At 42.0% G+C, this 14,513-nt stretch overlaps 1 protein-coding gene across 1 annotated transcript in view; it reads left to right on the forward strand.

Moving 5' to 3' along the window:
* hcn4 (hyperpolarization activated cyclic nucleotide-gated potassium channel 4) overlaps positions 1 to 14,513 on the forward strand; it is a gene marked incomplete at both ends in the record, with an annotated part of 75,379 nt that overhangs the window by 48,854 nt on the left and 12,012 nt on the right. Inside the window, 4 exons of the mRNA XM_079287866.1 lie at positions 874 to 1,035; positions 3,638 to 3,856; positions 13,144 to 13,290; positions 13,569 to 13,809. Coding sequence (XP_079143992.1) covers positions 874 to 1,035; positions 3,638 to 3,856; positions 13,144 to 13,290; positions 13,569 to 13,809 — 769 coding nt within the window. The remainder of the gene's footprint in view (positions 1 to 873; positions 1,036 to 3,637; positions 3,857 to 13,143; positions 13,291 to 13,568; positions 13,810 to 14,513) is intronic.

Genomic DNA, 14,513 nt, shown 5'->3' on the forward strand with positions numbered 1-14,513 from the left:
CACACTGTCCTAGACAAACACCACACTGATCCCTGCCAGCCTTCTTCTTAACACGCACACAGAACAACTACACAGATGCATACTCACATTTATATGCGTTCAGATGGAAACTGAAAAATAAACAAGCCCAGTGCTTTAGGAACAAGGACTAAGATGGAATGTTGGGCGACAAATATGTGGATCTCTTCATCTTCCTCTACATCCTCACCTACTGCTGAACAACAAAGTGCAGATGAAATATCCCCTCTCAGTCACAAGCTCTTAAAAGGCGCTGAGTGGATTTTAATAAGGAGTGGAGCAGTTAGCAGTGCACACCGTGGTCTTCAATGGGATTAAGAGGCTTGAATGTTTAAGGCCATTAAAGTCTACACCAGCCCAGAAGTCCTCGAGCGCCTTATGAGTATATTTATCATCAGGATTAACAAACGCAGCCTGTGAACACTTCCACCCCAGGAGTGCAGCCACCTCTACCCTTGTACCATTATTGTGTTTGGCTGAGTGGCTGATGATAAGAGTGCTTCAGCACCAGGTGAGACAAAGCTCTGGTCCCAGTCTGCTGACCATCCCCAGTGGACTGCTCTCAGAACAGCAACATCTGCATCCACCAGCTCATCCGTGTGCAATGTAAAACGCTATGGTGTATACAGGCTAGTACATTGTTGTCTAATTCCTAAACCACAAACCTTGTCCATGATGTGATCAAAGAATAGACCCAAAAGTCATTAAACTGATGTTGGAGGAAGACAAGCTCTGTTGAGGACGTGTGTGTGTGTGTGCATTGTAATCTAGAGAATTATCAGAGATTTGACCATCAGCGTGTTAAATCGTCCTACCCTAACCCGTTTCCTGGTTACTTCCTCTCCCACTCCTCAGATCTTCCACATGACCTATGACCTAGCCAGCGCCATGGTGAGGATAGTCAACCTGATCGGCATGATGCTGCTGCTGTGTCACTGGGACGGCTGCCTGCAGTTCCTGGTGCCCATGCTGCAAGACTTCCCCGCCGACTGTTGGGTGTCCAAAAATAAGATGGTGGTGAGTGCTTCTCCTGCATCGGGTCCCCCTGCCTGCTGGAATATGATTATGCCCTGTCTTATCTCATCTGTCAGCTTTAGTAATTACTGTACTAAAACCCTTTAGCATCCTGGGAACGATTGCCTCACGTATCTGTAATTTTAAGCCCTAAATCAAATATATTTATCTGCTACGTTTGCACACATTTATTCAATTTGCTGATTATTTTTCATTTATTTGGAGCTCCCAACATCTGTCCATATTGTGAAAGGAGAGAGACACTGAGGCTGTGCAGGAAACATTGATTTTCTGAGGAGGACCGATATTGGACAACACTGGTTGAATATTGACAGTTTCCAGTGAGCACTCACGCTGCGCTTTAATTTTGCTGTATTGTCAAACAGCTGCTGTAGTGGAGTCTCCGTTAAAGCCGACTCATAATAGAGTTGTCTTTTATTTGCTTATGGAAGCGGATTGTGTCCCACCTGATGTGTGACTCTGAATCACCCGCAGCTGATGGCTCTCATGCTAAATTAGCATAATATATCAGAGTTATTGTCAGGTTTTGTGTTGGGGACCTCAATAAGGATCGATCTGACATCAGTGAATGCTTCTCTTTTCAGTGCAGCCTACCAATAAATCAACATATATTTAACCCTTAAGGATTGCAGCTGACAAGAGTGTTCCCTAACTGTTGGCTTATCAATATACAATTCAATGTAAGTGCCAATAGGGCAATGTTTGGGCTTTTGTGTGGTTGGCAACTCATTTCAGAGAAAAATATAAAGATGTGCACATGGTGGAATAAAAGCTTCCTGGATTGTAGGTTTATTGGCAACGTTTTCAATCAACAGGTTTGCCTCAGTCAGTTTAGTGAATTTAGCTGCTTAGTATCCATCCAATGGTCACAGCTATTCTCTGTCACAATTCCCGTTGTGTTAAAACGTCATCAGAATTTTATATTGATAATACAGGCAGAAATTACTTGTTTAAAGTAATGAAGTAATTCAAGTCAAAGATGGAACACTTCATTTATTACTGGAAAGATGACAGATTAAACTGTGGCAACATTGAGGTACACACATACCAGCAGTTGAACAACCCTTTACCATCCTCCTTGTTTTTCCAATTGTATGGAATAATGTGGATTAAATCAAAATAAATGCATTCAGAGTTCTATGTTGCATGTGGTGAAATCCAAACCGTGACATAAAGCCAAGTTGCAAGAGGATTATATTAAATGACATAAGGCTGAGCTGTCAGGCAGCCTAATGTAAACTATGGTTCATCATTAAAGCTTTTTTCTGCAGCAGTGAAAACAAGGATATGATCGTTTGTATGAATCTTAAAAACATATTTGAACCTTAAACACATTGCAGGCGCAGAAATGAATACAACCTCAACAAAGAAATCCTGCAAAGCAACATGATAATTCGCTGTCCCAAAGAAAATAAAAAAGTAATTTTATATGTTTACATTTTCAGACAAATATTGCAGTTACTCTGAACAAAAGCTTTACTTTTAACTTTACTTACTCCCATTATTAAAACGTGATGATGTCGTCTTTCATTTCCTGTCTCAGCAACTCTGGAATATGGACTCAAGTGATTTCATGCAGTTCTGAATTACATCAAGCCATTTTTTACTCCTCAGAGACATGTTTCCAAAACGTCCAAAGAGGTTGCACTGGCTGCCTCCTCAGATTTCTACACCCACAAACCACCCTTTGCATCTAGGAGTGCAGAGGCCCTGAGATATGAGACACTCATAATGTCCTCAGTTTAAAATGAGGGATGTAGCCTCTCATTAACATCTGAATGGAGATTGTTTTGTTTCCCTGAGTAAACACTGTCTAATTATTTGTATTACGTAGGAGAATGGCTCTCAATGTGACGAAAATAACAAATATATCTTTCTGAATTAATTCAAGCCTCGAGGGCAGGCACCTCTCTGATGGAAAGCTCCTCATGTTTGTATTGACACAGTCACGGTTGGGTTGGCTCTGATTAGAATCATTAGGAGACATTTGTTGTCCTCTTTTACAGTAGCTGTCCCATTATCTTGCAGGGTCATCACTCCTTACCTTTTCAGTAGGGCACGAATACAATTGCTATCTCTCTCAGCTTTTCGGCTGTGGAAATGAGTTTGAAAGCAATTTGGACATGTCACCCCCAGGAGAGAGTTGATATTGATTTGCCATAAACTACTCCCGGGATCTAAAAGAAAAGGGGCAATTTATCTACAAATGAGAAAACTCAAAGAGAAATCACATTTCTTTTTGAAACGAGCTGACCTACTTTCTGTCATGCAAACCTCTAGTGTCTCACGCTCCATCCCCCCATTCTCGGGGCTCTGTTTTAGGCTTTTGCCCAAATGTTTGCAGATTGAAAAGCATGTTTTACCCTGCCAGCTGCTCTGTATTGAACCAAGGAAGTCTGAAGTGGACGTCTGCCATTAGTTTTGTCTTAAGTAATTGAACGTGTGCGTGTATGTGTGTGAGCTGTCAGGCTGCTCATTGACCTTTAATGTGCCATCAACACAGTAGTATTACGACCTTGGAGTGAGATGAAAAAGATAAAGTGTTCTTACCCTAACTCACCTCATCTCCTCTTGTTTCATACAGAATGACACATGGGGACAGCAGTACTCCTACGCACTTTTCAAAGCTATGAGCCACATGCTGTGTATTGGGTATGGCATGTACCCCCCGGTGGGCATGACGGACGTGTGGCTGACCATCCTCAGCATGATTGTGGGTGCTACCTGCTACGCCATGTTTGTGGGCCACGCCACCGCGCTAATCCAATCACTGGACTCATCTCGACGGCAGTACCAGGAGAAGGTGAGTCAAGATGACGTGTTGCGAGGACAGTGGTGGCAAGGCAGGATGTTGGATCGTCCTGGTCTTAAAGCTTTGTTTCATTTCCTCTTTCAATGCAGCAGTTCACCCCCATATTGATTTTCCTTGGTGATTGTGCAACCACACAGACATCTAGGTGTTCCATTCTCACTCTTCCAAAAAGGGAAAACAAACATCATCAGTCCTCTAAACCAGGGGTGTTCAGAGTCTGACATTGTAGAGCCCCCTCATAGACAACAATGAGACAACTGCCGTGTCTACTCCAAGGTCAAATTTTCTTCAGCTGTATTGCCTTTCACCTCATGCAGTACAGTGTTTTTGTCTCACTTGACATCTGTCACTCTGTGAAGGAAGAAGAAACACTTCATTTCGAAATACATAGTCTTCTTAGATCAGCAACAAACACAGAAAGCACTAATGCTAGATATTAGGGCACACTGAGCAAGGTGTCCACATCCTCCGTTGCTCCTGCAACCGGACTTTTTATCTTCGGCTGGACTTGGTTTTTGCAGTGTTTCTTAGTGACCAGAACCCCACCCTCCCCAGTTCAGGGAAAGGAAAACCCCTGACAGTTGGCTGTGAAGACCAAGCCGTGTTCCACAGTTCCGTGCCCTCTGTTTGCGCAGTGTGGGCGATAATGAGCTGAGCCGCGAGACTGCCACGTTGCCTACTGTCTGTGGCGATGAGAAGACGGGAGAGGACGACTTCCGGGGAATGGAGGCAGAGGCTCCAGAGACCCCACCCAAATGAAAAAGGGAGAGTGGGAGTGAAAGAGGGCAGAGAAAAAGTTGCAGGCAGACGAGCAGAGCAACGGATTAGCTGACATGATAGGTCTGTATTACTACATCTTCAAAAGGAGAAAAGGGGTCCATGATAAATGAACACCTCACTGACCTTGGGGTGAGTAACAAAGAGATTTGTTCTCAACCAGATTCTAACCAGCTAAAAAGGTGAAAAATCCAAAAAGTAAAACACGTGACACATGACTAATCCTGCTGATCTGAGTAGCTGTTTAATGAAAGGGGAGCAAACCATCTCCCCGCTCAGCACTCTCCATGCATCTGCTGCTTTGCTTTAGAGATGCCTTGCTGCCAAGTAGACTGAACAGCTGGCCTGTCTCAGCACGAGTCAGCATGTGGTAGCAAAGCCATTTGCAGCCGTTTCTGGGATCACCCCCTAAGGGGCCATACGAATCCCCCAGTGAGCTAAAGAGGCTCCACTGTGCTCGCACAGCTTCCCACGGTGCCTGCCTGCAAAAAGGTTATTACTGCAGACTGCAATTAGTTTTTAAGAGTGCAAATTCTCTCATTTATCTTTCCACATGCCTCAGCGATAAGGCGCTCTCTGGGTGCACTGTCACTACGTGCGCATCTGGCTGTGGAAGCCGGATAGTAGTAATTTCTACTATACTATTGCCCCTCCTCCTCCCTGCTTATCAGGGTTAGTTCCTTCAAAGACATAAACCTTTTTTGTCATTGGCCCTCGCATCGGTTGTGTGACAATGGGATCTGCTTCCCGGAGATTTCACTCTGCTTTTCCGTGTCAGACTAATACCATAATCCGTGCACTCAAGAAGTGGACAATCCATTGGTCAATCCCTGGAGTTTTAAGAAGGCAGGTGGCTGTTTTCATTGAGCGGCCATGACAGGAGCAGCTGTTCCTCTCTGCTGGGACTCAGCCCCGAGAGAAATCTGTCAGACACCAACAACACAGCAGCCACCGTGTACAAAGTTATTATACACACCTGTGATTTTACGCTGTCTCATTAGTTAAACTGAGATGTAGGGGCTCTGTGTAACATCTCAAATAGCCACCTCTTAAAGCAGCCTAAGATGTGATGGAAGGGCATTTGTACCCTGCAGGTTGGCTTACTGTTAATAGACCATTCAAAAACCATACACAATATCTGAATGGTATTATGATTACCATGACAATACAATAAGACACATGATGATAACACACAGTGATACAAATCCACAGCAGCATATACCAGGTACACAACTTTAAAAAGAATGCCACGTATTGGGTGAAATGAATGATGTATCAAAGCACTCTGCATAATAAAAACACATGAATCTGCTTTGAAATACCAAATAGAGACACTCCTCAAAGATTTCTTTTTTTTTAAATTGTTAGATATTTGCATAATGCATGGTACTTTAAATAATAGTATATCTGTTTATATTAATCTCTTGTCGGCCATTATTATGGCTATTATTGAACTCACAAACTCAGTCTCAGAGTGGGTACAGTACGACACTGAGAGGCTTTAATTCTCATCAAAAGCAGTGTGTATTTGTAAGACATTATATAAAACGTGCACAAAGTGATTGTTTTTGTTTGTCATGAACATGAAGAGGAAAAAACGTTCAAATCTCAAAAGCATGTTAAACTAAAGGTCTTCCATAAAATGCATTTTTCATCTTGGTCCCACTGCCTTTGATTGTTTCTGAACAACATCGCAGTGTTCAGACATTTTCAGTTAATGTTTTGACTTGCTGACTCAACACATGCATAGCTGATGTGGCAGATTACAGAGCGTGAAATATGAACATGAGTTAATGCTGGTCTCTTTTCCATTGGCAGGCTGAGATGGATCTCTGTAGTTTGGAGTTTTTGTGTTGGGAAGCCAACTATGCCTATGTTGACATTCCAAAGATGCTGTCAGCAACATTACAAAACTGCATCATTTGCATACACTCCCACTCTGTGAAGTAGCATGAATTGTGACTTATCTGCAATGTAGACGCTATGCAGCCCCATAAGTCACTGGCATGTGTTTCGATAGTTATGCTTATTACACAGTAATTACAAAGTTCAAACGTGGTTGGCACTATTGATGAACGTGAACATTAGCTACCATGAAACTGTATTACAGTTGCCTTGTGAATGGCATTTGACCTGCAAGCAGTTAACAGCCAATGAGCAACAATGCAAATCACTTTCGCAGTGGTGTGGAGGGTAGATACTGACTTCTGTTCAAAATAACTCATAAAGCAGATCAACGTTGAGCCGAGCAGCACCACCCATCGCCACATTAAAATGCCTCACACTGGTTGGATTTGACACCGGCTCTGTATTTATACGCTGTAAATGTGCTGCAAAAAGTAGAGCGTGAAGCTCTCGCACACATGATACACAAGATGTGTATCATCTGTATGTCCAGGTAACGGTTACATTTAAATGTAACCCCCCTTCTGGGGGAATTTTATGAAGAAAATCAGTCTGTTAAGGAATCTCAGAAGAGTACAGACGGGAAATAGGGAAGTAGGGAGAAAAAAAAAGCTCTGCCCTCGAAGATGGTGGAAATTATCATCAGAAAGCCTGGGTATAATCTTTTCTGAATAGAATTCTATTACAATGTGGCACCATGTGATGAATGCCCGGGCTGTCAGAAGACTTAAATGAGCTCTTAAATAGGAATCAGGCGGTCTGTTAACTGTTTCACAAAGTAGAGATTCCAACAATCACACTAAACACAAAGGTTTGAAATGTGGCTCACACTGAGATGAGAAATTGCTTTATTAGATTCATCTTCACTATGCCCGTCTTTTGCTGTGTGTAAACGCAGGACTGTTGGTGCAGAATATTAAAGTAGGTGCATTTTCCACCTGATTGCAACTCAATTTGTTGCAGATGTATCTGACTGCATGGGTTAGGTTGGGTCCATATCAGATGTGAATGGAATAGAGACAGACTGAAGCTGGACATGCTGTTAGATTTTCCGAAGCGCTCCTTTTTCTACTCGGTGTCTCCCATGTGCTAGAGGTGCTGAGTGCTCTCGCCATAGTATTTTAGTTACATTTTCAAGTACACGCTGTGGTATCGTACTTTAAAGTCTGTACTCTTTGCTCGTTAAGTTGAGTTCAATTGTACCAAGTGGTGATATGACACTGGTTTTCATTGTCAATGTTCTGTTCTTTTTCAAATCAAATATGAATCTATGAAATGGTAAAATAAGTAAAATATCCCGTTTTTAACATTGATTGTTTTGTCTAAATAACAGTCCAAAACCCAAAGATATTCAATTTACAATGACAATAAACAGATAAAGCAGCAAATACATCATTAAAAAATAAGCATTTGTTGTTATATAAATATGTAAAGTGGTTATTTTTCAAATTGTTTAAGCATTTGACATATTTTTGTTCTACATGACAACAGATTTGAGCTGCGGCAGTGATTTAATCTTTATTTTTGAGTATCTGTACCAACATCAATTTGGTATGTAACTGTCACTTCAGGAGTAGAATGTTACGCTGCTAGAATTACACTGTAATACACAATAGCACAATACCTTTTAGTATGTTACAGTAGTTCAGACTCCTGTAGCATTATAATGCCCCAGTAATAGCATTATTCAATCAACCATTGGGGTCTCTCATCTCTACCAGCGAGCAGTTAGTTTAAAACATTGCGAGCTAGAATGGGTTAAGCATCTGCTAAATTCCCCCAAGGATTCCTCCCTCTTGTCTCAGACATGTTTAGAGCCATTATTACACAAAGAGAATTACATCTCTCCAGATTGGGGGCACATGTGACTGTGCATACAGGATATGCCTGCCACTCCAGCTCTCTGTAAGCCGCTGCTTATCTGTCACTACGGCCCTCTACGGTGGAAATGCATAGAGAGATGGGGATAGGGACACCAAACAAAAGAGATCATCTCATTCATTTGTAGGTGACTTGTGATTCATTTCGTCTTACTTTCTTTACAGAAACCCTCTGATCCTTTTGAGCATTTCTCCTCTTATGTTTTCAATAGTATATTATTAATCATATTAAGCGTGGGATAACTGAGTGATGTTTTGTTTGTTGTTGGTATGAATTCAGGGATGCCCAGGAGGGACTATGAGCCGCATGTTGTGGCATGCCAGTCCCAAATGGCTTTAAAAGAAATGGCAATTGGGTGCTGCAGCCCCTCCCCTTTGTCTCTAATTAACACATGGCAACACAGCTCTTTGGGGAAAAGTTAATAAGAGGCCCAAAGCTGATTATTTGTGGGTGAAGAGGCTCTAGAGATATTTTGTTCCCCCACTTCAATCCCCCAATCAAGACCTTTGGAAATACAGAAATAGTCATCAGAGGGGGACTATATTTGCACTTATAGATTTGTACCTTTCTTTCCAAGAGTGGAAGAAATGTATTAATGCTGGCAGGGAACTAGTAAAACATGCAATGCTAGTGTTTCCTTATTCAAGCTAATTTATTTACTCAGTCATGTCTGTGTTTATTTATTTTGAAGGCCTTTAAAACCCCAGTTTGAAAGAGGATGTATTTCATCCAACAATAGCAATAACTTTGTGTGGCCTTGTAGAGGTTAAGTCATGCTATACCCATACAATCAGCCCATGGATACAGCTGTCAACATGTTGAGGAGCTTAAGTCTGATTCTGCCTTACAGTGAGAGACGTTCTCATTAGTCTGGAACTGGACAACTTTCACTGCTGGGTCCAGGACTGTTGACATGCCATAGAGCTAATATAATAGTATAACCAAAACCAAACCAATGTCAGTATTCTCTATAGTCAATATCATGGTAAACGTTTGCTTTCTGCAGTATCTGCAGTATTCATGTCAAGGTTGTCATTTCAACAGACGTAAAGCATTTCATTAGGTATGCAGTAGCAACATGGTGTTTGTGAAGAGCAAGGGAATATCCTTGATTAACTAGGCTAGGATGCAACACCCTCTTAACTAACTTTGGCCTAATTACATCACTAAAGAATACAGCACTAAATAATCAATACATGGTACATACTTCCTTCCTTGCCTATGTTTTGGCAGTCTTGGTTAGCCTACATATGGATCGCTGATGTTGGGTATGTATGGCCATTCCCACGCATGCTTTTTCTAGTGATCTTTTGGGGAAAATCAAGATGTGCTCTGAGGCCTCTAGAAGAACATATCATGCATGCATGCCACAATGAAGAAGCTTTTATTGCAGACTTTAAAGAGTCAACAGCCATACTCCAGTAGCAGCTCTGTGAGGCTATACTTGGTCACAGAGGTGATTTCAGCTAATTGCTATGCTCACAATGACACTGCTAACATGCTGATGTTAAGCAGGTATAGCATTTATCATGTTCTCTTAGTTCTCTTATTTACATGCTAACATTTGCTACTTAGCTCTGAACACAAAGTTAGGTTCAGTATCAGGATTGGTCCCAACATTTTCATTGCAATCAATCTAGTTGTGAAGACATTGAAAACAAAAAGAGTAAACGTGAACCTCATAGTGGCTTTACAGGTAAAGTCAGGCGATCACCCGGGTTATTAGGCTTCATCCTCTGGGCACCTTGAATCTCTGTATACAATTTAACGGCAATGCATCCCATAGTTTGGACATTTCAGTCCGTGATATGATACATACAGGTGGTGGCTCCCATTAGCTTGATACTTACTTCAATATATAAATGGCTTCTCATGTGCATGCGCAAGACTAAGCTGTCCTCCTACACATACAAAGCAGGTGGAGCATTCGCTATAACGGCGTTTGTTATTTTTCCTCTGTTGCCCTTGTTTCCTGCATATATTTGTGGGTTCAAATATCAAAGACTTCAGTTAGCCTTATTGTATGACCCAAACACAAGGTTATAGAGTAGGAGACAGAACAGTGGAGACAAATAAATGTTTAGAAAGTATAATTAAGTGGCATCTCTGTTGGGAAATGAATTATTTATATTTATTTTCGAAAAATTTGCATCTGTTTGGAGAGCTGCGTGGGAGAAAATGGTATTGGGGGAAAAATAAATAGCATGATAGAGGAGTAGAAGGACAGAAAGAAAAATAAAATAAATGGAAAACAAAGAATGGCCAAGTGGAGAGAGATCAAAACTAAGAAAATGAGAGAAAGGATTTGGGAAATGAAATAGCATCAAGATGCAATTCTGTATAGCTCAGTGGGCCGAGTATGCTTCTTCTGTAATATTGCCAAGACTGGAAGCTAACAGGCTCAACCCCCACCATTGTAACTTTTTCCGGCCCTCTAGTCTTGTTATCACCGTGAGGTTGCCCTTATTGCCTTGCAAGTGGAGTCTCTGTTGACTGAGTTTTCGAGGTGCTTGTAAGCTAATTTAGTTACCTTTGGACAAAGTCAGACTAGCTGTCTCCCCCTTTGGTAAGCTAACGGTCTGCTCATGGATACTATACAGATATGAAAGGGGTATGTCTCTTTTAATCTAACCATCGTATAATCCCAAATGTCAAACTAAAGCAAGACGGAAAGGAAGAGAGAATCAATCCTGTGGATCTCATCAGCTACTCCTACATTTTGAACAGCCCCCCTGCAGCCTGAACCCCTTGTTTTTCAGAGTGCAGGAAGGGTGGCTGATGCTGGAATGGTTACCTGACCTCCATAATGCTGACTGTGATTTGATTTAGCCAAGTAGAGCAAGGTTCTTCCTGGTGACAGTGTGATGGCAGCTGTGCAGAAATAAGATATTTTGCCATCACAGGGTGTGTTATCAGCCCATCATCAGGAGAGCGCCGTCGGAGTCTTTACATCCCTGTCAGCGCCTCTTCTCAGACTCAGCAGTGATAAGTAAATATTAAATGCCTTTGACTGAGCCACTGTGTGTAGTGCAGTTGCACTCATCGCAAATAAGACATTATCTTGCATTTGTTCACTTGCCTAATGCCCTTTCATGCTGGGAGAATCAAATTGTAAAATGCTGCAAAGCTGAGGATAAATGTTTATTTTTTTGTGAATGTAAAAAAAAAGGAAAGACGTTCTGACGGAGATGATAATCCACACCTTTGAAACAGAGCGCCATGCATTAGACATTAGACAAGATGCAGAATGTGGGTTACACCTGTCATCTTCACCCTGGCGTCCCACGCAGACAAGCCATCTTCGCTGCACTACTCTGCAGCCAATAGGACTGGAGTCTGTGGTTGTTTTCTAGAGCTGTCTGTCTCTTGTTGTAGGGGAGTGAAAGTTCTTCTCTGTGCGATGATTCTATTTCATCATCAGATCAGTAAATGTTCAATTTTATGCCAAAGGGATTGTGTGGATAAAAACGCATCCATCTCTCCACATACGTACATGAGACTGGATATATACAAGTTCCTTTCCACATCTTATGATTGCCTCTGCAAGTATTTGACTTTACACGGCATCGGCACATATATATTGTCAAATCATTCACTTGACGAGGTGAATAGATATTTTAGTAATATCAGATGATGAGTAATTTCCTTATGTTGGACATACAATATGATTGTTCAACTAATCTGCTTTATCTGCAGCATTTCTTGTTATAGGCTGTGTGTGCATGTGTTTTCATATACACATAATATTCCCTTGCACTTGCAGGTATATGTATTACTTAGTGTTTATGATTATCTTTGTATACCTAACAAGGCATTACAAATCATAACAAGCTGGGGCATTAAAACACGTTACATTAGACTGGTCACCAACGAGGGGGCTGTGTCACTATACGCACTAATACGTACATATAGACGAACTCCAGGCTGTTTTCTTTTGTCTGTGAGACCGCTGCCCTCATTTACTGTGCTATATTTCCAAAAGAATGGCCTTTTGATGATCTCCTACAAGAAAAGTGGTGACTCGGGTAGTAGAGTGGAATAACAAAGAGGGAGCCATCTGTGATCAGCCATGTCGTTGAGTGGTAAGGCTACTGGCATTGTGGAAATGGTGATCAAAGAGCACCTCCAGCATTGCCCTATGAATGGTTAAGTTCTTATTCTTTTTTTTCTCACTCACTGAGGGTCAAGGGTTCTACCTGGTATTATTCCTGAGGTGCTCTCAGTCTACTTTGATCTGCATCTCTGCACTGTAAAATAATGAAAGGCCATCGAACACATTTTAATACTTTCATTTTTAACAACGAACATGAAGACTGGAGGGTGGAGACACATACATTCTTCACTGTATGTCATACAGTGAATACATTGTTAATTGTTGTGGTGTATGTGGTCTTTGAGGAGCCTGAGGGCTTTGTTTGTTACTAGAACACCGACAGATTGTCATGCCTATTGTCATTTTCTACATTTGTGTGCTTTTTAACACAATATAAATATTAATAAAAACGTATTGACTGTAAGAGGCATGATCAAAGACTGGAAAATCACTGTCTTGTTGAGCACAGCTTGCAAGAGCCCCGATGGCCTGTATGTATCCGTCTCCTTTTCCTTGTGAGTGTGACCTGGGTGGCCAGCTGTTCCCCGTGGCTGTGTATCTGTGCTACAGCACTATGGCCTTTTGACTAACCTAATTGTTGTGTGTCTCGGTGTCCCTTCAGTACAAACAGGTGGAGCAGTACATGTCCTTCCACAAGCTGCCAGCAGATATGAGGCAGAGAATCCACGACTACTACGAGCATCGTTACCAGGGCAAGATGTTCGATGAGGACAGCATCCTGGGAGAGCTGAACGAGCCGCTGCGAGAGGTGGGATGAGAGTTCCTGTCTGGGGATCTTCTACACATGTGCTGCATTCAAAAGCTTGTGTGCTGCTTAACATTCCCCGTTATTCAGTTCAACTTGTTTTCTAGTGGCCGAATCCCAACAAGAGTAAAACTGAGAGGAGCTCAGAAAAAAAAAAATGTTAGCACAGCTGACATTTTTGTGTTGTTACCCTAATACCTCTCTTGTTGTGACAGGCCTTTGTAAAGCGCCAGCTCTTTTCTGCTGTTCTTGCTGACTGCTTTCTCTTTGTGCTCACAAAGGAAATCGTCAACTTTAACTGTCGAAAGCTGGTGGCGTCCATGCCTCTGTTTGCCAACGCGGACCCCAACTTTGTCACCTCCATGCTCACCAAGCTGAGGTTTGAGGTGTTCCAGCCTGGGGATTATATCATCAGGGAGGGCACCATCGGCAAAAAAATGTACTTCATACAGCACGGGGTTGTCGGCGTACTAACCAAAGACAATAAAGAGACCAAGCTGTCAGATGGCTGCTACTTTGGAGGTAAGACGAGCTGGCGCTGCACCAGAATCACTGCACCAGAATCACAAACGCAATATAATAATAATGCTCTCCTTTGGTACCTTGAGGGGTTGGCTTGGGTTTAAATTCGAATTTGTAAGGCATTTGGAAAATTCTGTCCTGGCTTTGTTATTAGCTCATCGTGAGGAAGAAGTGGTATGTTGTAGAGTGCTTGTCACCTCACTTGAAATTATGCTTCATGGTTTATGCAGACGTTTCCCTTAATTCACATGATGAGCTGTCTCTTTAATGTAGGGCAAACCCAAATTAAGAAAACTGTACTTACTGGATTACAAAATAGGAAATATGCATTCAACTGTCAAAGGGGACAGAAATCTGTGAAATGACATACCGTATGAATGGGACTTGTGCAATAACCCAGTGCTGTTAACTCGTGTTATGCTCTTAATCAGGGTCCGATAATGCATCACCCTCTCATGGTCCCACAGAGCCTATGACACAATGTAGGAGACAATGCTGCCATACTGCCCTCACCAAATACCAATTAATTTGCCCAGTGACAGCGTATCATTTAGTCTACGCTGCTAAGTAATGAGAAATGGTGGCAAAGCGTTTAACAGCACATGACCTGCCTGTGGAAGTTTAATTAGGCCCTGCCTGCTCAAGTCCATCTCCATGCCCTCTCTCCAGGGGGGTTCCAGAGAAATAATGAAAAGATGGCAGGC

This window comes from Melanostigma gelatinosum (assembly GCF_949748355.1).
Source record: "Melanostigma gelatinosum genome assembly, chromosome: 2".
In the NCBI taxonomy this organism is placed as follows: domain Eukaryota; kingdom Metazoa; phylum Chordata; class Actinopteri; order Perciformes; family Zoarcidae; genus Melanostigma; species Melanostigma gelatinosum.